This window comes from Procambarus clarkii, chromosome 79, assembly GCF_040958095.1.
Source record: "Procambarus clarkii isolate CNS0578487 chromosome 79, FALCON_Pclarkii_2.0, whole genome shotgun sequence".
NCBI classification, from domain to species: domain Eukaryota; kingdom Metazoa; phylum Arthropoda; class Malacostraca; order Decapoda; family Cambaridae; genus Procambarus; species Procambarus clarkii.
In genome coordinates this window covers 22613923-22635807 of record NC_091228.1, presented here as the reverse complement: position 1 = coordinate 22635807, position 21885 = coordinate 22613923, and the positions used below count along the sequence as shown (strand labels likewise).

The 21885-nt window shown below is 47.2% G+C and overlaps 3 protein-coding genes across 3 annotated transcripts in view; all 3 read left to right on the top strand.

Moving 5' to 3' along the window:
* LOC138349518 (monocarboxylate transporter 12-B-like) overlaps positions 1–2357 on the top strand; it is a 38384-nt gene extending 36027 nt beyond the window's left edge. Inside the window, exon 3 of the mRNA XM_069314587.1 lies at positions 1938–2357. Coding sequence (XP_069170688.1) covers positions 1938–2101 — 164 coding nt within the window. The 3' untranslated portion in view covers positions 2102–2357. The remainder of the gene's footprint in view (positions 1–1937) is intronic.
* Positions 1–21885, top strand: part of LOC138357609 (small ribosomal subunit protein uS12) — a 428441-nt gene that overhangs the window by 323786 nt on the left and 82770 nt on the right. The window lies entirely within an intron of this gene.
* On the top strand, positions 2187–5967 carry LOC138357723 (collagen alpha-1(IV) chain-like). The gene is made up of 3 exons (XM_069314716.1): positions 2187–2215; positions 2962–4510; positions 4552–5967. Exons 1-3 carry the CDS (start codon positions 2187–2189, stop codon positions 5965–5967), a joined length of 2994 nt encoding a protein of 997 aa, XP_069170817.1.

The following is a 21885-nucleotide window of genomic DNA, read 5'->3' as shown; positions in this document are numbered from 1 at the left end:
GGCACCACACTGGGGTCCTGGTGGTCATGGGCATCACACTGGGGTCCTGGTGGGCATGGGCATCACACTGGGGTCCTGGTGGTCATGGGCACCACACTGGGGTCCTGGTGGTCATGGGCATCACACTGGGGTCCTGGTGGTCATGGGCATCACACTGGGGTCCTGGTGGGCATGGGCATCACACTGGGGTCCTGGTGGTCATGGGTCATGGGTAGCACACTGGGGTCCTGGTGGTCATGGGCACCACACTGGGGTCCTGGTGGGCATGGTCATCACACTGGGGTCCTGGTGGTCATGGGCAGCACACTGGGGTCCTGGTGGTCATGGGCATCACACTGGGGTCCTGGTGGGCATGGGCATCACACTGGGGTCCTGGTGGTCATGGGCATCACACTGGGGTCCTGGTGGTCATGGGCATCACACTGGGGTCCTGGTGGTCATGGGCATCACACTGGGGTCCTGGTGGGCATGGGTCATGGGCATCACACTGGGGTCCTGGTGGTCATGGGCATCACAGTGGGGTCCTGGTGGGCATGGGCATCACACTGGGGTCCTGGTGGTCATGGGCATCACAGTGGGGTCCTGGTGGTCATGGGCATCACACTGGGGTCCTGGTGGGCATGGGCAGCACACTGGGGTCCTGGTGGTCATGGGCATCACAGTGGGGTCCTGGTGGTCATGGGCATCACACTGGGGTCCTGGTGGTCATGGGCATCACACTGGGGTCCTGGTGGTCATGGGCATCACACTGGGGTCCTGGTGGTCATGGGCACCACACTGGGGTCCTGGTGGTCATGGGCATCACACTGGGGTCCTGGTGGTCATGGGCACCACACTGGGGTCCTGGTGGTCATGGGCATCACACTGGGGTCCTGGTGGTCATGGGCATCACACTGGGGTCCTGGTGGTCATGGGCATCACACTGGGGTCCTGGTGGTCATGGGCACCACACTGGGGTCCTGGTGGTCATGGGCATCACACTGGGGTCCTGGTGGTCATGGGCACCACACTGGGGTCCTGGTGGTCATGGGCATCACACTGGGGTCCTGGTGGGCATGGGCATCACACTGGGGTCCTGGTGGTCATGGGCATCACACTGGGGTCCTGGTGGGCATCACACTGGGGTCCTGGTGGGCATGGGCATCACACTGGGGTCCTGGTGGGCATGGGCATCACACTGGGGTCCTGGTGGTCATGGGCATCACACTGGGGTCCTGGTGGGCATCACACTGGGGTCCTGGTGGTCATGGGCATCACACTGGGGTCCTGGTGGGCATGGGCATCACACTGGGGTCCTGGTGGGCATGGGCAGCACACTGGGGTCCTGGTGGGCATGGGCATCACACTGGGGTCCTGGTGGTCATGGGCATCACACTGGGGTCCTGGTGGGCATGTGATATATAATTATATCAGTATATATGAATATAAATTTCCCCAGCAAGTAATAACTATGATATAAGTATAATCTAGAGCCCCACACTTGGGGTGCGTGAGCAGTGGTGTCTGCGCCAGCCACCACTCCTCCTCCTCCTCCTCTCTCACTCTCTCTAGATTTATCTAAAAGTTGTAATTCAAAATTCCTAATCCTTCCTCTTCCAGATAATTTTGTTTTTAAATAATTTGCGGTGGTATAACATGTTTAGCTGCGACTGTGACTTGGAGAAGCACCTTGTCACAGCCGACGGCTTAGACTGTGACGTGGAGAAGCACCTTGTCACAGCCGACGGCTTCGATTGTGACTTAGAGAAGCACCTTGTCACAGCCGACGGCTTAGACTGTGACTTGGAGAAGCACCTTGTCACAGCCGACGGCTTAGACTGTGACTTGGAGAAGCACCTTGTCACAGCCGACGGCATCGACTGTGACTTGGAGAAGCACCTTGTCACAGCCGACGGCTTCACTGTCACCGCCTGCAGCGTCCTCTGTGTGTCCGGCAGGTGTGGTGCGGGACGCCACCGGCAGCTACACCGTCAGCATGTGGGTGCTGGCCGCAGCTGTCCTCACCAGCTTCATACTGTGGCTCTTCATGCCCGCTGCCCAGGCCTACGACCAGCGCAGGGCGGCGCACCAAGCTCAACACGAAGGTTTTCTTAACACTTGACCAGTACAAGTGTGTCTGTGGGTCTCCCAGCCAGCCTCCTGCCTTCTTCACATTGCTTCTAATTATTTGTTTTAGGAGCTGAAATATGACTGATGTAGGAGTAAGTATTATAAGGTAAACCCGGAAGTGCCCGGGTTTACAGATAGTGTCTCCATCTGTCTCTCTTTCTGTCTCTTTCTCTCTTTTGCTCTTCCTCCCTCTCTCTCTCTCTCTCTCTCTCTCTCTCTCTCTCTCTCTCTCTCTCTCTCTCTCTCTCTCTCTCTCTCTCTCTCTCTCTCTCTCTCTCTCTCTCTCTCTATCTCTCTATCTCTCTATCTCTCTCTCTCTCTCTCTCCCTCTCTCTCTCTCTCTCTCTCTCTCTCTCTCTCTCTCTCTCTCTCTCTCTCTCTCTCTCTCTCTCTCTCTCTCTCTCTCTCTCTCTCTCTCTCTCTCTCTCTCTCTCTCTCTCTCTCTCTCTCTCTCTCTCTCTCTCTCTATCTCTCTATCTCTCTATCTCTCTCTCTCTCTCTCTCTCTCTCTCTCTCTCTCTCTCTCTCTCTCTCTCTCTCTCTCTCTCTCTCTCTCTCTCTCTCTCTATCTCTCTATCTCTCTATCTCTCTCTCTCAGAACATGTAATATGATGTTTAATTGAAAACCAGCTGAAAATCTCTGGACCAAATAAAACACTATACCAGACTTAATAGGAGTCGATGAAGGTTACACTGCGAGCTGACACAACTTACACGATATCACTGGGGCTGAGCCGCCTGACCTATGACCGTCACCAACCTCCCATCAGTCACTCTGTAAAGTCGAGTGAGAGTTCTGCCTTGGACAAACATATACATATTGTTAAATTTAGATAGATATTGCCACTCTAGCAGTGTGCCTAAGAGCAATGTTCAGAACGAGGACCCTGGCAACAGCCCTCAGGACGAGGACCCTGGCAACACTGCTCAGGACGAGGACCCTGGCAACAGCCCTCAGGACGAGGACCCTGGCAACACTGCTCAGGACGGGGACCCTGGCAACACTGCTCAGGACGGGGACCCTGGCAACACTGCTCAGGACGAGGACCCTGGCAACACTGCTCAGGACGAGGACCCTGGCAACACTGCTCAGGACGAGGACCCTGGCAACAGCCCTCAGGACGAGGACCCTGGCAACACTGCTCAGGACGGGGACCCTGGCAACAGCCCTCAGGACGGGGACCCTGGCAACAGCCCTCAGGATGGGGACCCTGGCAACACTGCTCAGGACGGGGACCCTGGCAACACTGCTCAGGACGAGGACCCTGGCAACACTGCTCAGGACGAGGACCCTGGCAACACTGCTCAGGACGAGGACCCTGGCAACAGCCCTCAGGACGAGGACCCTGGCAACACTGCTCAGGACGGGGACCCTATCAACACTGCTCAGGACGGGGACCCTGGCAACACTGCTCAGGACGAGGACCCTGGCAACACTGCTCAGGACGGGGACCCTGGCAACACTGCTCAGGACGAGGACCCTGGCAACACTGCTCAGGACGAGGACCCTGGCAACAGCCCTCAGGACGAGGACCCTGGCAACACTGCTCAGGACGGGGACCCTGGCAACACTGCTCAGGACGGGGACCCTGGCAACACTGCTCAGGACGAGGACCCTGGCAACACTACTCAGGACGAGGACCCTGGCAACACTGCTCAGGACGAGGACCCTGGCAACAATGCTCAGGACGAGGACCCTGGCAACAATGCTCAGGACGAGGACCCTGGCAACAATGCTCAGGACGAGGACCCTGGCAACAATGCTCAGGACATGGACCCTGGCAACAATGCTCAGGACGGGGACCCTGGCAACAATGCTCAGGACGAGGACCCTGGCAACAATGCTCAGGACGGGGACCCTGGGAACACTGCTCAGGACGAGGACCCTGGCAACAATGCTCAGGACGAGGACCCTGGCAACAGCCCTCAGGACGAGGACCCTGGCAACACTGCTCAGGATGGGGACCCTGGCAACACTGCTCAGGACGGGGACCCTGGCAACACTGCCCAGGACGAGGACCCTGGCAACAATGCTCAGGACGAGGACCCTGGCAACAATGCTCAGGACGAGGACCCTGGTAACAATGCTCAGGACGAGGACCCTGGCAACAATGCTCAGGACGAGGACCCTGGCAACAATGCTCAGGACGGGGACCCTGGCAACACTGCTCAGGACGAGGACACTGGCAACAATGCTCAGGACGGGGACCCTGGCAACAATGCTCAGGACGAAGACCCTGGCAACACTGCTCAGGACGAGGACCCTGGCAACACTGCTCAGGACGAAGACCCTGGCAACACTGCTCAGGACGAGGACCCTGGCAACAATGCTCAGGACGGGGACCCTGGCAACAATGCTCAGGACGAGGACCCTGGCAACAATGCTCAGGACATGGACCTGGCAACACTGTTCAGGACGAGGACCCTGGCAACACTGTTCAGGACGAGGACCCTGGCAACAATGCTCAGGACGAGGACCCTGGCAACAATGCTCAGGACGGGGACCCTGGCAACACTGCTCAGGACGAGGACCCTGGCAACAATGCTCAGGACGAGGACCCTGGCAACAATGCTCAGGACGAGGACCCTGGCAACAATGCTCAGGACGGGGACCCTGGCAACACTGCTCAGGACGAGGACACTGGCAACAATGCTCAGGACGGGGACCCTGGCAACAATGCTCAGGACGGGGACCCTGGCAACAATGCTCAGGACGAGGACCCTGGCAACAATGCTCAGGACGGGGACCCTGGCAACGCTGCTCAGGACGAGGACCCTGGCAACAATGCTCAGGACGAGGACCCTGGCAACAATGCTCAGGACAGGGACCCTGGCAACAATGCTCAGGACGGGGACCCTGGCAACAGCCCTCCGGACGGGGACCCTGGCAACGGCCCTCCGGACGGGGACCCTGGCAACACTGCTCAGGACGAGGACCCTGGCAACAATGCTCAGGACGAGGACCCTGGCAACAATGCTCAGGACGAGGACCCTGGCAACAATGCTCAGGACGAGGACCCTGGCAACAATGCTCAGGACGGGGACCCTGGCAACACTGCTCAGGACGAGGACACTGGCAACAATGCTCAGGACGGGGACCCTGGCAACACTGCTCAGGACGGGGACCCTGGCAACACTTCTCAGGACGGGGACGCTGGCAACAGACCTCAGGACGAGTACCCTGGCAACAGCCCTCAGGACGGGGACCCTGGCAACAGCCCTCAGGACGAGGACCCTGGCAACAGCCCTCAGGACGAGGACCCTGGCAACAATGCTCAGGACGGGGACCCTGGCAACACTGCTCAGGACGGGGACCCTGGCAACAGCCCTCAGGACGGGGACCCTGGCAACAGTCCTCAGGACGGGGACCCTGGCAACAGCCCTCAGGACGGGGACCCTGGCAACAGCCCTCAGGACGAGGACCCTGGCAACAGCCCTCAGGACGAGGACCCTGGCAACAGCCCTCAGGACGGGGACCCTGGCAACAGCCCTCAGGACGAGGACCCTGGCAACAGCCCTCAGGACGAGGACCCTGGCAACTGCCCTCAGGACGAGGACCCTGGCAACAGCCCTCAGGACGAGGACCCTGGCAACAGCCCTCAGGACGGGGACCCTGGCAACAGCCTTCAGGACGAGGACCCTGGCAACAGCCCTCAGGACGAGGACCCTGGCAACTGCCCTCAGGACGAGGACCCTGGCAACAGCCCTCAGGACGAGGACCCTGGCAACAGCCCTCCGGACGGGGACCCTGGCAACAGCCCTCCGGACGGGGACCCTGGCAACACTGCTCAGGACAAGGACCCCGGCAACAATGCTCAGGACTTGTGCGGACCTTCAAAAACTACGATTAAGGTGTAGTTGTAACCATTTGAATGATAATAAATAACACTGTAGAGGTACCATTTTCTCTGACTGAAATTTTTTGTGATATTGAAACCGGGTACTTACTTGTGGGAAGATAATGGGGTACTTACCTTTGGGAAGATAATGAGGTACTTACCTCTGGGAAGATAATGAGGTACTTACCTCTGGGAAGATAATTCGGTACTTACCTCTGGGAAGATAATGGGGTACTTACCTCTGGGAAGATAATGAGGTACTTACCTCTGGGAAGATCATGAGGTACTTACCTCTGGGAAGATAATGAGGTACTTACCTCTGGGAAGATAATGGGGTACTTACCTCTGGGAACATAATGGGGTACTTACCTCTGGGAACATAATGGGGTACTTACCTCTGGGAACATAATGGGGTACTTACCTCTGGGAAGATAATGGGGTACTTACCTCTGGGAACATAATGGGGTACTTACCTCTGGGAAGATAATGGGGTACTTACCTCTGGGAACATAATGGGGTACTTACCTCTGGGAAGATAATGAGGTACTTACCTCTGGGAAGATCATGAGGTACTTACCTCTGGGAAGATAATGAGGTACTTACCTCTGGGAAGATAATGAGGTACTTACCTCTGGGAACATAATGGGGTACTTACCTCTGGGAAGATAATGGGGTACTTACCTCTGGGAACATAATGGGGTACTTACCTCTGGGAACATAATGGGGTACTTACCTCTGGGAACATAATGGGGTACTTACCTCTGGGAAGATATTTACTTCAGTGTTCCACGCTGTTGTTGAAAAAAATATATATTTTAGTATTTGAAATAAATTTAAATTGCTATATATTCTAAATATTTGTATCATTATCCTACAATAAAAAAATTTAATCGAAATATTTGGATCACGTGAAATTATTGGTAGAATGGACCAATAGAATGGATCAAACAATGATTATAACAAAGTAAACAAAGCGTCGTCCTAATGAAAAAAAGTCGTACTGGAGAAATGTGGTGAGTTGCGTGGCTTAGGGGTCCATGTTGCAACCTGTCCTCACGTCCCATAGTACCCGTTCCATAGTACCCGTTCCATAGTACCCATCCCATAGTACCCATCCCATAGTACCCATCCCATAGTACCCGTTCCGTAGTACCCATCCCATAGTACCCATCCCATAGTACCCATCCCATAGTACCCATCCCATAGTACCCGTTCCGTAGTACCCATCCCATAGTACCCATCCCATAGTACCCATCCCATAATACCCATCCTATAGTACCTGTTATAAATTTGTGTGCTGCTATGGGGGGATCTAGTATTATTGAGTAGGGTCAGCAGTTAGAATCAATGTGTAACAGGGTAGTGACACAATTAAGCCCGGCCCCCAAGGAACATAGGTTCCTGTTTATACTTTAAGGTTTTAGAACAGATCTGTCGTCTGGGATACAATCAACTACGTCACTACAACAGGAGTACTGGATACACCTCAAAAACTAACTTATTTATTAAACCCTCTTAACAACCCCCATATACATTCACACAATAACAATAAATACTTTACCACACTATCATACGTTAACTACCTTGGTCCACATAGGCAGGATACAAGGCTTACACGTGGGACAAGCTAGGGTAAAGTCTACTAGGCAAGGGACACTAGCAAGGACTCTAGGTAGCTTGGTACCACTGGAGAAACACGTGGTTCCACTGAGCCCCCTTTAGAGTAAATTAGCAAAATATAAACACTAGCGATACCCTATACCATTACTACACACTTATGCCAGAAAACGAGAATGCAGCACTACTTAGCTTTATAAACTAGACACAGGATAAGGTAAGGGAAGAGGAGGAGGGAGAGGAGAGGGATACAGAGCAATACAGTAGAGTTGTGGACTCCACGCCGCCAGCCAGAGAAGATCGCTTCAGCCTCCAGTCCCAGAGCTCCCCGAGTTGCTGTGGTGCCGGGAAGAGCCTAATTGATCGTGCAGGTTGTAAACATTACAAATCTTCACCGATGTACAATATTTTTTGCTTTACTCGTTTATAACTGATATAAACACGAGCGCACTAAATTTTGAAAAATAAATTGAAAACATGCCCATGCACTCGGCCCCAGGTCCAGACTCATGGAATTCAATATTTATAAAGAAATGCAAAGTGCCGGTAGCACAGGCACTCAGTATAGTGTGGAGGAAGAGCTTGGACACGGGGAGATACCAGATGCACTTAAAGTAGCAGACATAGCCCCTCTACACAAGGGAGGGAGCAAAGCATTGGCAAAAAATTATAGACCAGTTGCACTAACATCGCTCATCATAAAAGTATTTGAGAGAGTGATTAGGAGTCAGGTCACCAATTTCATGGAGACCAATGACCTTCACAACCCAGGCCAACATGGATTTCGAGCGGGAAGATCGTGCCTCTCACAGCTACTTAAGCACTACGACAAAGTCACTGAGGCATTAGAAGAGAAACGGAATGCTGATGTGATATACACGGACTTCGCAAAGGCTTTCGATAAATGTGACCATGGCGTGATAGCACACAAAATGAAGTCAATGGGAATAACCGGTAAAGTAGGACGCTGGATACTCAGTTTTCTGTCAAACAGGACTCAGCGAGTAACGGTCAACCATATAAAATCTAGTCCAAGTGCAGTGAAAAGCTCTGAACCTCAGGGTACAGTCCTTGTACCGCTGCTTTTCCTTATTCTCATATCAGATATAGACAAAAATACAAGTCACAGCTTCGTATCATCCTTTGCAGATGATACAAAAATCAGTATGAAAATTACCTCGGCTGAGGACATTGAAAAACTTCAAGCTGATATTAATAAAGTTTTCGACTGGGCATCAGAAAATAAAATGATGTTTAACAGTGATAAATTCCAGGTACTCAGGTACGGTAAAAATGAGGACCTTAAACATAATACAGAGTACAAAACACAATCAAATGTACCCATAGTAGGAAAACAGCATGTAAAGGATTTGGGAATAATAATGTCTGACGACCTAACGTTTAAGGAGCATAACCAAGCAAATATTGCGACAGCCAGAAAAATGATAGGATGGATTACGAGAACTTTCAAATCCAGGGATCCCATCACAATGGTTGTACTCTTCAAGTCACTTGTGTTGTCCCGTCTTGAGTACTGCTCAGTACTCACTTCCCCCTTCAGAGCAGTAGAGATTGATGAAATAGAGGGTATACAGAGAACATATACGGCACGCATAGACGCAATAAAGCACCTAAATTATTGGGATCGTCTCAAAGCCCTCCAATTGTACTCACTAGAAAGAAGACGAGAGAGATATCAAATAATATACACCTGGAAGATACTGGAGGGCCAAGTACCAAATCTACACAGTAAAATAACAACGTACTGGAGTGAACGACATGGAAGAAAATGTAGAATAGAACCAGTGAAGAGCAGAGGTGCCATAGGCACAATCAGAGAACACTGTATAAACATCAGAGGTCCGCGGTTGTTCAACGTCCTCCCAGCAAGCATAAGAAATATTGCCGGAACAACCGTGGACATTTTCAAGAGGAAACTAGATTTATTCCTCCAAGGAGTGCTGGACCAACCGGGCTGAGGTGGGTATGTGGGCCTGCGGGCCGCTCCAAGCAACAGCCTGGTGGACCAAACTCTCACAAGTCGAGCCTGGCCTCGGGCCGGGCTTGGGGAGTAGAAGAACTCCCAGAACCCCATCAACCAGGTATCAACCAGGTAAGGATAGTTAATAATTACTAAAATGTTATACTTAATTCACAACAAGCTCAAGAGTCTGAATGCTCTGTGAGAACCTGTCTCCGTGGTGTAGTGGTAAGACACTCGCCTGGCGTTCCGCGAGCGCTATGTCATGGGTTCGTATCCAGGCCGGGGAGGATTTACTGGGCGCAATTCCTTAACTGTAGCCTCTGTTTAACGCAACAGTAAAATGTGTACTTGGATGAAAAAACGATTCTTCGCGGCAGGGGATCGTATTCCAGGGACTTGTCCGAAACGCTACGCGTACTAGTGGCTGTACAAGAATGTAACAACTCTTGAATATATCTAAAAAAAAAAAAAAAAAAAACAAGATTCGTCTTACGTCTGGCAAGGAAGATACGAACAAAGACGCGTCGACAAGCGCATCAAATAATATAAAGTAATTTATTTAGCTCAATTTGACCTCTGGTTTCCTCTGATGAACCCAGGGTCGTAACAGTACCCATCCCATAGTACCCATCCCATAATACCTATCCCATAGTACCCATCCCGTAATGCCCATCCCATGGGTATGAATTAATCGAAATAATGATACATTCGATAGCTATGAAGGACCACCTCTTTTTGTGAAAAAGAGGAAAACTAAAATAAGCAGGTATTGAAATTAAAAACACGAATTAGTGCCTATGGGTTTCAAAATAGTCAATGTAATATGAAACATTGATAAGTCTGCATAATGTAATTAAAATAAGAGTCAATTTCACCCTCAAACATAAATTGGTTCTTCATCAGAAAAAATCATTGGTATAATGTTATGTTACTGTATAATGAAATAAATAGATGTAAATTCACATCATTAGATTATAAGGATAAATGGAAACATCGATAAATATCAAATGGCGATAAAATTGTTAAATGAAACTGATCTTATTAAAGTTCAATAAAACACTACTGGTTAGTTGTACAAATGACTAGACAGCTTAGCTGTTTGGGAGTGATAGAAGCACGCTTCAAAGGCGATGTGTCACTAGGCTTGTTTCGACATGCGGTCTGGAGTCACGTGGAAGAAAGACTTATCTTCTCTTACGTCGTCCCGATACAGGCTGAAATCACAATAGATTTGTAGAAAACTGTCTACCTCGTGATTAATTTGCATCTGTCACTAATCATATGGAAGGTTTACACACAGAGATCACACTAAAGTGATGCATCAAATGAACAAATCCACGAGGGCTGTGACGAGGATTTGAACCTGCGTCTGGGAGCATCCTAGACACTGCCTTATCCTCGTCACGGCCCTTGTGGATTTGTTCATATGGAGGGTTTAGTCCAAAACGAAACTTACTTCTAGTTTAGAGGAGAGCCAGCAGCGTAACGACAAGCAAGCACATAAATTTGTGATGGAGATCTCTAAAATAAAAAATATGATACTTAGCCAAGCTGGTGCTTGCCAAAATGATCGTATGATCATTGTAGGAGTCACTGCGGTACCCAGACACTTGCTGATGCTTGAATGTTCTCTGAATGGTCCCCTAAATGATGTGCTCCGTGCTACCTTGAACAGCAAGATGGCCGCCTCTCGATGTTCAACGCTGTAGAGACTAGAATGTTGGCTCTCCTCTCCTCCCTCTACTCCGTCTCGTCTGCGCATGCGCAAAGCACACTGTGGTAAAACAGAGAGTTTCTCTCCTAGTGATTATTTTATTTGGTGAGACAATAAGACTGGGTTTGATAATATAAGGAGGTGATTTTATATATATTCTCGTCATATAATAAGTAATGGGAACAGAGTTCACATACACGAGAAATGGAGGGAGAATTTCTTTCCTCCATGATAATCTGTGATAACAGAATATGTTATTAATTTGTGATCTTCAGCTAATAACGCGAATTGCGGTGGTCACTGGTTTATAGAATATCAGTCAATGATTCTTAACAAGAATACTGATACATAATGCGAATAGAATTTAATCCTCTGAAATGTAGATGTTATATGTCCCTATGCTAAGTGACTAGACGTACCTACACTGTAGAGTACAAATATTCGGTAAAATAATTGACGCAGTAAGAAAGTGTTAATATGATTAATCTACAAGTTAGTAATATTAGAAAATTACTATTGTTAATACAAGGATTATTTATCAGAAGATTAAAATGAAAGTAAGTGTTGGATATTTTGCAACATAACTCCGGGGGAGAGAACTCGGGTCGTAGTTCAGGTCTTAGTACTCACGTACCTGTCTCTCTACCCTGAAGTTATATTCATGGGTTAGTACGTTAGTACACACATAACGGATGTCCCGAATCTGTGGCAGATATGACTGCAAGTCATTATGGGAACATAAATTAAATATTGAAAATGTAGAATAATTGATTCATCTATAATCAGGAACTTTCTAAAGCCTACAGTGGACTCAATGACCACGGTCACTATGACGTGTAATGGTTGAATTACTCAGTCACTGATTGGTTCCGCAACTCAGAAATATTTTCTAGAACAGATAGTATTATAGTATAGGTTGTATAATAACTATTATACATTAATTAAGAAATGAAAATATTAGTAATTAGGTCATACAAGATCAAGGAGACTACGATACTACAATGAGGTCATTGTCCAGGGGTCACTGTGACTTGTAACCGTTGAGTTACTGGACATCAACCCATTACTGTATCATCATGATCACCTTAAACTCAAATGATGAGTTGTCTGCATCTAAGCAGAATAAAGTATTGTTTAAATTTCAGTTTACATTGCAGAACAGCGACTCTAGATGGTCTTGGGCTCTGTTGGACAGCATCACTGTCCTCTGAAACTTGGGGTGAAGTTATCTCCACAGAACATTCATGCTCAGTTAATTCTAGAAGTACAGTGCTAGTTTTTCTAAAGTTTTTAGGGTGGTAGTGCCTCAACACTGAGCCCTAACGATTCGTAATACACCTTGGCGATCAGGATGAACATCAACAATTTTGCCTATAGGCCAATCTGACCTGGACCTGACTTGACCTGACAATCAGCCCACTGTCAACTAGGACTAGATCACCTAGTTTTAGTTGAACTTTATTATAGGGGCTCGTAGCTCCGTAATGATACTCTCACAGAACAGTTAGATATTCACGAGTCCACACTTCATTCCATTTTTCTAGCACTCTCGAAAGGTGTTTGTAGCTTTCCACCAAGTCACTTCCTCTAACACATGAAGGGTCAGCTGGATCCTTGTCTGCTAGAGACGTTAGAGGACTCAGAAGACTACCATGAATCAGATGAGAGGGACTCAGGGGTTCTCTCTGGGAGAAATCATCTGAAAGATAGGTCAATGGTCTGTTTTTGACTCGTGCCTCTATTTCCGTGACAAGGGTTTGCAACTCGGTAAGGCTAATCTTCTGTCTGTGTAGAGCTTTTCTTAAGTATTTCTTAACAGTGCCTACCATGCGCTCCTAAAATCCTCCTTGCCACGGTACTCGTGGAGGAATAAATTTCCAGTGGCACTGTCTCTGTTTGAGCACTGAACGTACCTATGGATGGTTCCATATTTCTCTTAAGTATGCTTCTCCTGCCACAATATTAGATCCATTATCAGAGATCATCAGTTTGGGACAGGATCGACGTCCTGCAAACCTACAAAAGGCTTGTTGGAACGCTTCTGCACTCATGTCAGAAGTTACTTCTAAGTGTACGCCTCATGTGTTGAAGAGGCATATATAGGCTTTCACCGGAATTTTATCTGGAGTGCCTGTTAAAATAAGTGCTCCTGTGTAATCAACACCTGTGGTCTCAACAGGACGGAGGTGGACAACTCGTTCTTTAGGAAGAGGTGGAGGTCCTGGGTAAGGACACACTCGAGCATCATACCGCCTGCAGATCACACAAGATTTAATAAGGGATTTGACAGTTTGGCGGCCTTGGGGAAGGCAGAATTTCTGTCGTAGATCAGTAAGATTGTCTAACACTCCACTGTGCATTATACCTTGTTCATGGTAATGTAAAACTATAAGTTTAGTTATGATGTGGTGACGAGGCAGAAGCATAGGATTCTTAGCTTCTAAGTCAATTTCTGCATGAAGCAGACGTCCTCCACACCTTAGTATGTTGTAATTATCTGAATCAAACCAAATGCCCAGAGACTTGGTTAATTTATCTGGAAAACGTTCATATTCTCTCCCATAAGTCTCCATTTGAGCTTGTTTGACCCAGTACTTAATGGGACTAGGAAATTGGCATTTAATTACTATGTTATTGAGGAAGTCAAATACAATTTGAGTAACTCCTCACAATTTACCCAAACTAGAATAATGGTTAGGATCAATAGCTAAATTTCGAGGGGGCTCTGGATCTACAGTGAGGACAGTGATATTGGTCACTATGACTTGTGGCTTTTGTGTAGACCACTGACCACTGACCAACCATTTGGGGTCCAGTAAACCACATCTCGGTTTTAACTAGCTATTCTAAGGTTAAACCTCTTAACAAATAGTCAGCTGGATTGTCCTCGGTGGGGACATGTCTCAGTTTGTAGTTAGCTGACAATTCTCGTATTTCCCTAACTCTGTTACTGACGTAGGGAGTTTTGTTCTTGTTGTGTTTTACCCATTGTAAGATGGGTAAAACACATTGTGTTTTGCCTCATTGTCTGACCACACTACTATCTCACCAAAGTTAATAATGTTGAGTGTTTTGATCAGGCAATGAGCCAGCCTTACAGCTACTAATAAAGCAACTAACTCCATTTGGGGTAATGACCTCTTTTTAATTGGGGCCACTCTAGCCTTAGAAGTAAGTATAAATGATTGCTGAGTGTTGACTAAATAAGCTACTGCACAATACGATTTGCCTGAGGCATCGCAGAACACATGCAAATTTGTGGGTAAATTTGGTCCGAAAGCATTATGAGGAAATTTCAAAATACTAAGTTTATTGAAATCCGTAGTTAATTGCTGCCATTGTCTTGTAGATCATGTGGTAACGGATCATCCCAACCCATATTACTCTGCCAGCATTCCTGCATGATGAGTTTGCCCTTAATTAAAATAGGACTAAGTAAGCCCAAAGGGTCAAATGATTTACTGACATATATGAGAGTAACTTTCTAATGGTTAGGGGAGAATTATTAGTTTCCACAGACTTGATATTTAATTCGTCAGTAGAAGTATTCCATTCCATGCCTAGAACTTTCCACTTAAGTGGTATTTGATACTCCCAAAATTCTTTCTCAATGATTTGGTCCAGTTATTGATGACTAGAGGCCCACGACTGTAATGGTATATTGTGGTTAGCCTTATGATAAATTTCCACTAATTTGTTTTTATCATTAGTGCTTCCCTGGACGTTATCAACATATAGGTTGTTGCTAATTTCAGTGTTGTAGGGGCTATCAGATTTCTTCAAATGAGTATCCAAAGTGGCTTGGAGTAAGAATGGTCAAGATGTGGCCCCGAAAAGAACTGATGTGCACCTATAGGTGATGATATTATTGTTAGGGTCCTGTGGATCCTTTTCCCAGAGAAATTTTGTAAAGTCACGATCTTCCTCTTGCAAACCTACTCTTAAAAAGGCTTTACTGATGTTAGTCGTGTAAGCATAAATGCCAGAGTGAAACCGTAACAGAACATCTTGTAGTCTTTGAGTTAGACTAGGCCCAGTTTGCAGACAATCATTAAGAGAGATGCTATCTGCCTTTACTTTGGCACTGCAGTTGAACACGATTCTAATCGGTGTCGTCAATGAGTCTTTCAAGATAGCACGGTGAGGCAAATAATGGCCGATTTTATGGTTATCTTGGTCAACAACTTCTATGAATTTGTTAGGAAGTTGTTGCTGTATCAATTCATGATACAGTTGTAATTTGTCAGGTTGTTTTTATAGCCTAACTAACTGCGATTTTAATTGAGTTGATGCCAAGAAATAATTTACAGGGAGCTGTGAATGGTTCAGCTTCCATGGCAATTTAACCCAATATGGGTTATCTCTATAGATAACCGTATCAGATGTTGTTGGTTAGTCCATGTGTCATCTGGACTTGGTTGCTCAGGGACGATACCCAAGGTGTCTAAATCCCATAATTTGTTCACGGGGAATTAGAATCATCATTCTCAGTTACATTTCTGATTTGAAGTGGTGACTGTTCTAAGCCTAGTCACGCCACTATTGAATTATGTTGTTGGTTAATTGTAGATTTAGATTTTTGCTGGGGTAGCACTGGTCCTGTGAGTAATTTTCCTCCGGCTGACAGCAACAAATTCATACCTCTTTGCCTGGTGCATCCAGTAATAACTTTATAGAAATAATCAGCTCCAATGACAATACCCACGTCGTTGAGACAGTCTAAATTTATCTTATAATCAGCTAGCCTCATGCCGCAGCATTTAAGATGTTTCACTGTGTTTCCAAGACCTGTAACATGTAGATCAGAGGGGATCTTGTCAACGACTATGGCTTGAATCTGGCTGGTATATCCTCCTAGACGTACCAATAATTTTGCAATTTGGTCACGAGGTTCACTATTGGTCAAGAATCCAGATATATTAGAATGTATATATGCTGATATATCAGAAAATGTATATATGCTGGTTAGCATTGTAAATGTGTGGCCACGTCTGTGTTAGAAAAAAAAAACTGCTTGTCGCCAAAAATATGGCTGCCGTCGCTCCCTCCCACATTAGTCTCGCCCGCGCCCCCGCAAATACATGGAGAGTTGATATGGAGAATTCTTCTCCTATTATTTACTCAATCACGTGAGATTATAAGGCTAGGGTTTATTATAAGGGAGCTAATATTTATTGAGTTATCATCGTATAATAAAAATCTGAAATAAAGTTTATATAAAGGAACTTAGGAAAATTTCTTTTCTCCATGAATCTAGGAGATAACAGTAGATACTGTTGTAACGGGGGGAGGGGGAAATAGCTCTATCTTGTCCATTATTCCACCCCCCAGTTAACTAACGAGGCCGGGGGAAACAGCTCTCTCTAGTCCGTTATCCCGTCCCCAGTTAGCTAACTATTCTAGAGCACCTCCAGAGTTCCTAAGGCAACCTCTCTCGTTCAACACCTTGTAACCTAGGTATTTGACTACCTAGGTGCTAAGACTACAAGGCGCCGTCACTTGATCAGTTACCCGAAACTCCAGAGAGACTCTAGAATACATAATCATTGCCACAAACGTATAAGAGAAAACGAAAGGAAAGAAATGAATAGTGAAGTAATTAGTGAGGGTTTGGGGTGAGAGGTAGGGAGGTGGGAGGAGCGAGGAGGGTCATTAGTTGAAAGTGAGAGTTCAGAGAGGGGTGGAGGGAGAGGTGTAGATAGGTAGAAGTAGAAGAGTAGATAGTAGAAGTAGAAAGTAGATAGTAGAAGACGAAATGCTGCCACCATCCATTCATGATCATTACATACAAGACAAGGAATGGAACTTGTCTGTATCACAATATTCACCAAAGATGTTATCAAGAGATCATTATTAGTATGGTCCCATCTTTATCATGTACTCATTCTAAACCATGAAACCAGTAATCACAGAGGCTTTCTCACCTCAACTCAAAATCTCTAGGGAACAAAATAAAGTCCATTTAAATAATAAATTCAACAATTATATTTTTCATGATAAGTATCATAACTTAAGCAATCCAATTAAAATGTTAAAGATTGATATTCAAAGTGAGTCATCCTCCAAGAATCTGAGAACACTACAACTTGACTGCCCCTGATCATCACACAACACTTGTAAAACACGACCAAGTCACCTAAATGTTCACTCACCGAGGACTGAGTCTAAGTTAAATAGAGAGGGGGGGGGGAGGAGTCTGCAATTTTCAGGCAGCGTCACTCCCCGTCTGGTGACGGCCTATCTCGACGGCTGGCCTCTGCTCTGCTCCGCTGGCTGGTCTCCTATTGCTTAATGCTAATGCTCTCGAATCGATAGTTCTCCGAGTATTTATTGGGGAACCTAGTAGCTAAATCCGCCCACAAGTAGATAGCCTCCGGCTCTCTACCAAGCCACTCCTTAAACGTCGGCATGTTTGAAAGCTACCAGGCTCCAATTATGAGATTAGTAGAAGCAAGGTGAAATTCACATGATCTGACCTCAGGTCACTTGGGGTCATTAACGGTTAGAGGTGTGAGTCTCCGGCCGACAACTTGGCGCCTTCTCAGGTCCCTGTCTGTGACTCATGTACTATATATATATTTTAAATAAACTACCAAACACATTACAGTGTTACACTGTTATATACTGATCTTCAACTAATATTGCTATATTATTTGATCACTGGTAAATATAGTATCTGTTAACAATTCTTAGGAAAGAATACTGATATGAAGGGGGAATTGAACACAATTCTCTGAAATGTAGACGTTCTCTTTCCCTCAGTCATCTGGCTGACGTAACATCGCCATGCAAAGTCGGAAAGATTTGGTGCAGTTATTACGCAGTAAAAAATATATTAATATTAATATTAATCTACTGATTAGTACTATTTGTAAATTATGCTTATTAGTACAATGATGATTTATCGAACTACTAAAATGAAGAATGTGTTGGATATTTCCAACAAGTAATGAGTGTGTGTGTGTGGAGGGGTGATGAGTGTGTGTGTGGAGGGGTGATGAGTGTGTAGGGAGGGATGAGAGTGTGTGAGGTGTGGGGAAAAAGGCGGGGATTAATATGAGAGAACTACTAGGGACTTGTACTGTACTAAATTAAAAATTATTGTATGCAAAATTAATTCAACTAAAGTCTCTAGCTAGGGTCGTAAATCCTACCTCCTCTTTTTCCTAATGACAGACTGTGGGCTGTAAGGGGCAGGTGGGGGTGAATGGAGAAGTTGATTGAAGATCCACAGTCCACCTGCAGGCAAGTTTCTCACATCAGCTTGTATTGTTAATAGAAGGATTAGATTTAATAATTCAGTTCTATAACTGAACACTGGTTCTGTTTATATCAGGAACTTCAACAGAACCAATTGGCCAACAACACACTACAATAACTCAATATACTTCTCTGAATGCCGGGTGCCTGTCAGACTAGTTGCCAGACTGGTTAACTCTCTTGTAGAGTTTAGGCACGATATTTATATCACTACTTCACAGTATATTCTGGTAGATTGTTAATTGTCTGGTAGATTGCTAATTGATTATGTCCTTAATTGCGTTTGCAGTAGGCTAGAATAGATGATGGTGGAGGTGGAAGCAGTATCACTTAGTGAGTAAGTTCCACTCTACACTCTTAGTTAGAAATGTTCTAGGAATTTTTCTTTGTAGATATATTGTCCAGGTACTTCCCCAGTTCTAGACAGCAATCACTGGTGATAAAGATAATTGGATAAGGTGTCCTAAGCTGATTAATATTCGCTAAGCACCGTCACACATGATCACTGTTTTGTAAACACAAGCGTTGTGCGTCGGGGGCGTGGTGCGCTCCCTTCACTCCTGAGTTTGGCTCTCCCTTGAAAGGGGTAGGTTTCAATTAATATTGATTGAATATTTTTACTGCCTAGACATATGATTGAGATAAGATGTGATTATAATATAATTAGATATAAAATTTAAAGATTATAAGTAGTACTTGCTAGCACTACTGATTCTTATTAAGGATATAATTTAATCCGTACCGGAAATCGATTGAATTGTTCCAATAGTTTTTAATTAAGAATTTCTTCTTGAAGCATCTAGAACCTTGAGAAATCATGCACAAAGTCACATAGACAACCAAGGGCCTTATGGTCATACGTGATCATAGACATTGTCATGTAGGATCCAGATGTAGGAAATAGGTTATAGTGAATCTAATGATTCTGATATGATTTAGAAATAATATATTTCTTAGATAATAATGTAAATATGGTGGGTTAAAATTTCCGCATGGGGAGGGATGATGAGTGTGTGGGGGAGGGATGATGAGTGTGTGGGGGAGGGATGATGAGTGTGTGGGGAGGGATGATGAGTGTGTGGGGAGGGATGATGAGTGTGTGGGGAGGGATGATGAGTGTGTGGGGAGGGATGATGAGTGTGTGGGGAGGGGTGATGAGTGTGTGGGGAGGGATAATGAGTGTGTGGGGAGGGGTGATGAGTGTGTGGGGAGGGATGATGAGTGTGTGGGGAGGGATGATGAGTGTGTGGGGAGGGATGATGAGTGTGTGGGGAGGGGTGATGAGTGTGTGGGGAGGGATAATGAGTGTGTGGGGAGGGATGATGAGTGTGTGGGGAGGAATGATGAGTGTGTGGGGAGGGATGATGAGTGTGTGGGGAGGGATGATGAGTGTGTGGGGAGGGGTGATGAGTGTGTGGGGAGGGATAATGAGTGTGTGGGGAGGGATGATGAGTGTGTGGGGAGGGATGATGAGTGTGTGGGGAGGGATGATGAGTGTGTGGGGAGGGGTGATGAGTGTGTGGGGAGGGATGATGAGTGTGTGGGGGAGGGATGATGAGTGTGTGGGGAGGGGTGATGAGTGTGTGGGGAGGGATAATGAGTGTGTGGGGGAGGGATGATGAGTGTGTGGGGGAGGGATGATGAGTGTGTGGGGAGGGATGATGAGTGTGTGGGGGAGGGATGATGAGTGTGTGGGGGAGGGATGATGAGTGTGTGGGGAGGGATGATGAGTGTGTGGGGGAGGGATGATGAGTGTGTGGGGAGGGATGATGAGTGTGTGGGGAGGGATGATGAGTGTGTGGGGAGGGGTGATGAGTGTGTGGGGAGGGATAATGAGTGTGTGGGGAGGGGTGATGAGTGTGGGGGGAGGGATGATGAGTGTGTGGGGAGGGATGATGAGTGTGTGGGGGAGGGATGATGAGTGTGTGGGGGAGGGATGATGAGTGTGTGGGGAGGGATGATGAGTGTGTGGGGAGGGATGATGAGTGTGTGGGGAGGGATGATGAGTGTGTGGGGGAGGGATGATTAGTGTGTGGGGAGGGATGATGAGTGTGTGGGGGAGGGATGATGAGTGTGTGGGGGAGGGATGATGAGTGTGTGGGGGAGGGATGATGAGTGTGTGGGGAGGGATGATGAGTGTGTGGGGAGGGATGATGAGTGTGTGGGGGAGGGATGATGAGTGTGTGGGGGAGGGATGATGAGTGCGTGGGGAGGGATGATGAGTGTGTGGGGAGGGATGATGAGTGTATGGGGAGGGATGATGAGTGTGTGGGGGAGGGATGATGAGTGTGTGGGGAGGGATGATGAGTGTGTGGGGGAGGGATGATGAGTGTGTGGGGAGGGATGATGTGTGTGTGGGGAGGGATGATGAGTGCGTGGGGGAGGGATGATGAGTGTGTGGGGAGGGATGATGAGTGTGTGGGGAGGGGTGATGAGTGTGTGGGGAGGGATGATGAGTGTGTGGAGGAAGGATGATGAGTGTGTGGGGAGGGATGATGAGTGTGTGGGGAGGGATGATGAGTGTGTGGGAAGGGTTGATGAGTGTGTAGGGAGGGATGATGAGTGTGTGGGGAGGGGTGATGAGTGTGTGGGGGAGGGATGATGAGTGTGTGGGGGAGGGATGATGAGTGTGTGGGGAGGGATGATGAGTGTGTGGGGAGGGATGATGAGTGTATGGGGAGGGATGATGAGTGTGTGGGAAAGGGATGATGAGTGTGTGGGGAGGGATGATGAGTGTGTGGGGGAGGGATGATGAGTGTGTGGGGAGGGATGATGTGTGTGTGGGGAGGGATGATGAGTGTGTGGGGGAGGGATGATGAGTGTGTGGAGGAAGGATGATGAGTGTGTGGGGAGGGATGATGAGTGTGTGGGGAGGGATGATGAGTGTGTGGGAAGGGTTGATGAGTGTGTGGGGGAGGGATGATGAGTGTGTGGGGGAGGGATGATGAGTGTGTGGGGGAGGGGTGGTGAGTGTGTGGGGAAGGGTGATGAGTGTGTGGGGGAGGGGTGGTGTGTGTGTGGGGGGGAGGGGTGATGAGTGTGTGGGGGGGAGTGATGAGCAACAATTGAGCTGATGCAATTAGAAAGGGTTAACGGGGTGACCATCAGGTAACGCCTGTGACAGTCCCATACTACCCATGTGTCATCTTGAAACGTTTAGTGAGACTAGCCCTAGCGTCTGGACTCCTGGACAAACAGACATTGCCATCTATATAAATAGAGATATGGCTGATATTGACCGTAAGAATATAGGAACCAACATAAGGCACATTGGGCCATGCGGGGCAGATTCTTTACACATATCCAGCCTCTCCTCGCCTGAACCTTACCTTATACACATTCCTTTATTCCTAAGTTCTTAT

Excerpts from the sequence above, each read along its gene's own strand:
- LOC138357723 (XM_069314716.1), top strand. The coding sequence starts at position 2,187 with ATGACTGATGTAGGAGTAAGTATTATAAG. Across the intron at positions 2,216-2,961 it reads GTAGGAGTAAGTATTATAAG|CAGTGTGCCTAAGAGCAATG; the intron begins GTAAACCCGGAA and ends TTGCCACTCTAG. Across the intron at positions 4,511-4,551 it reads ATGCTCAGGACATGGACCTG|GACGAGGACCCTGGCAACAA; the intron begins GCAACACTGTTC and ends AACACTGTTCAG.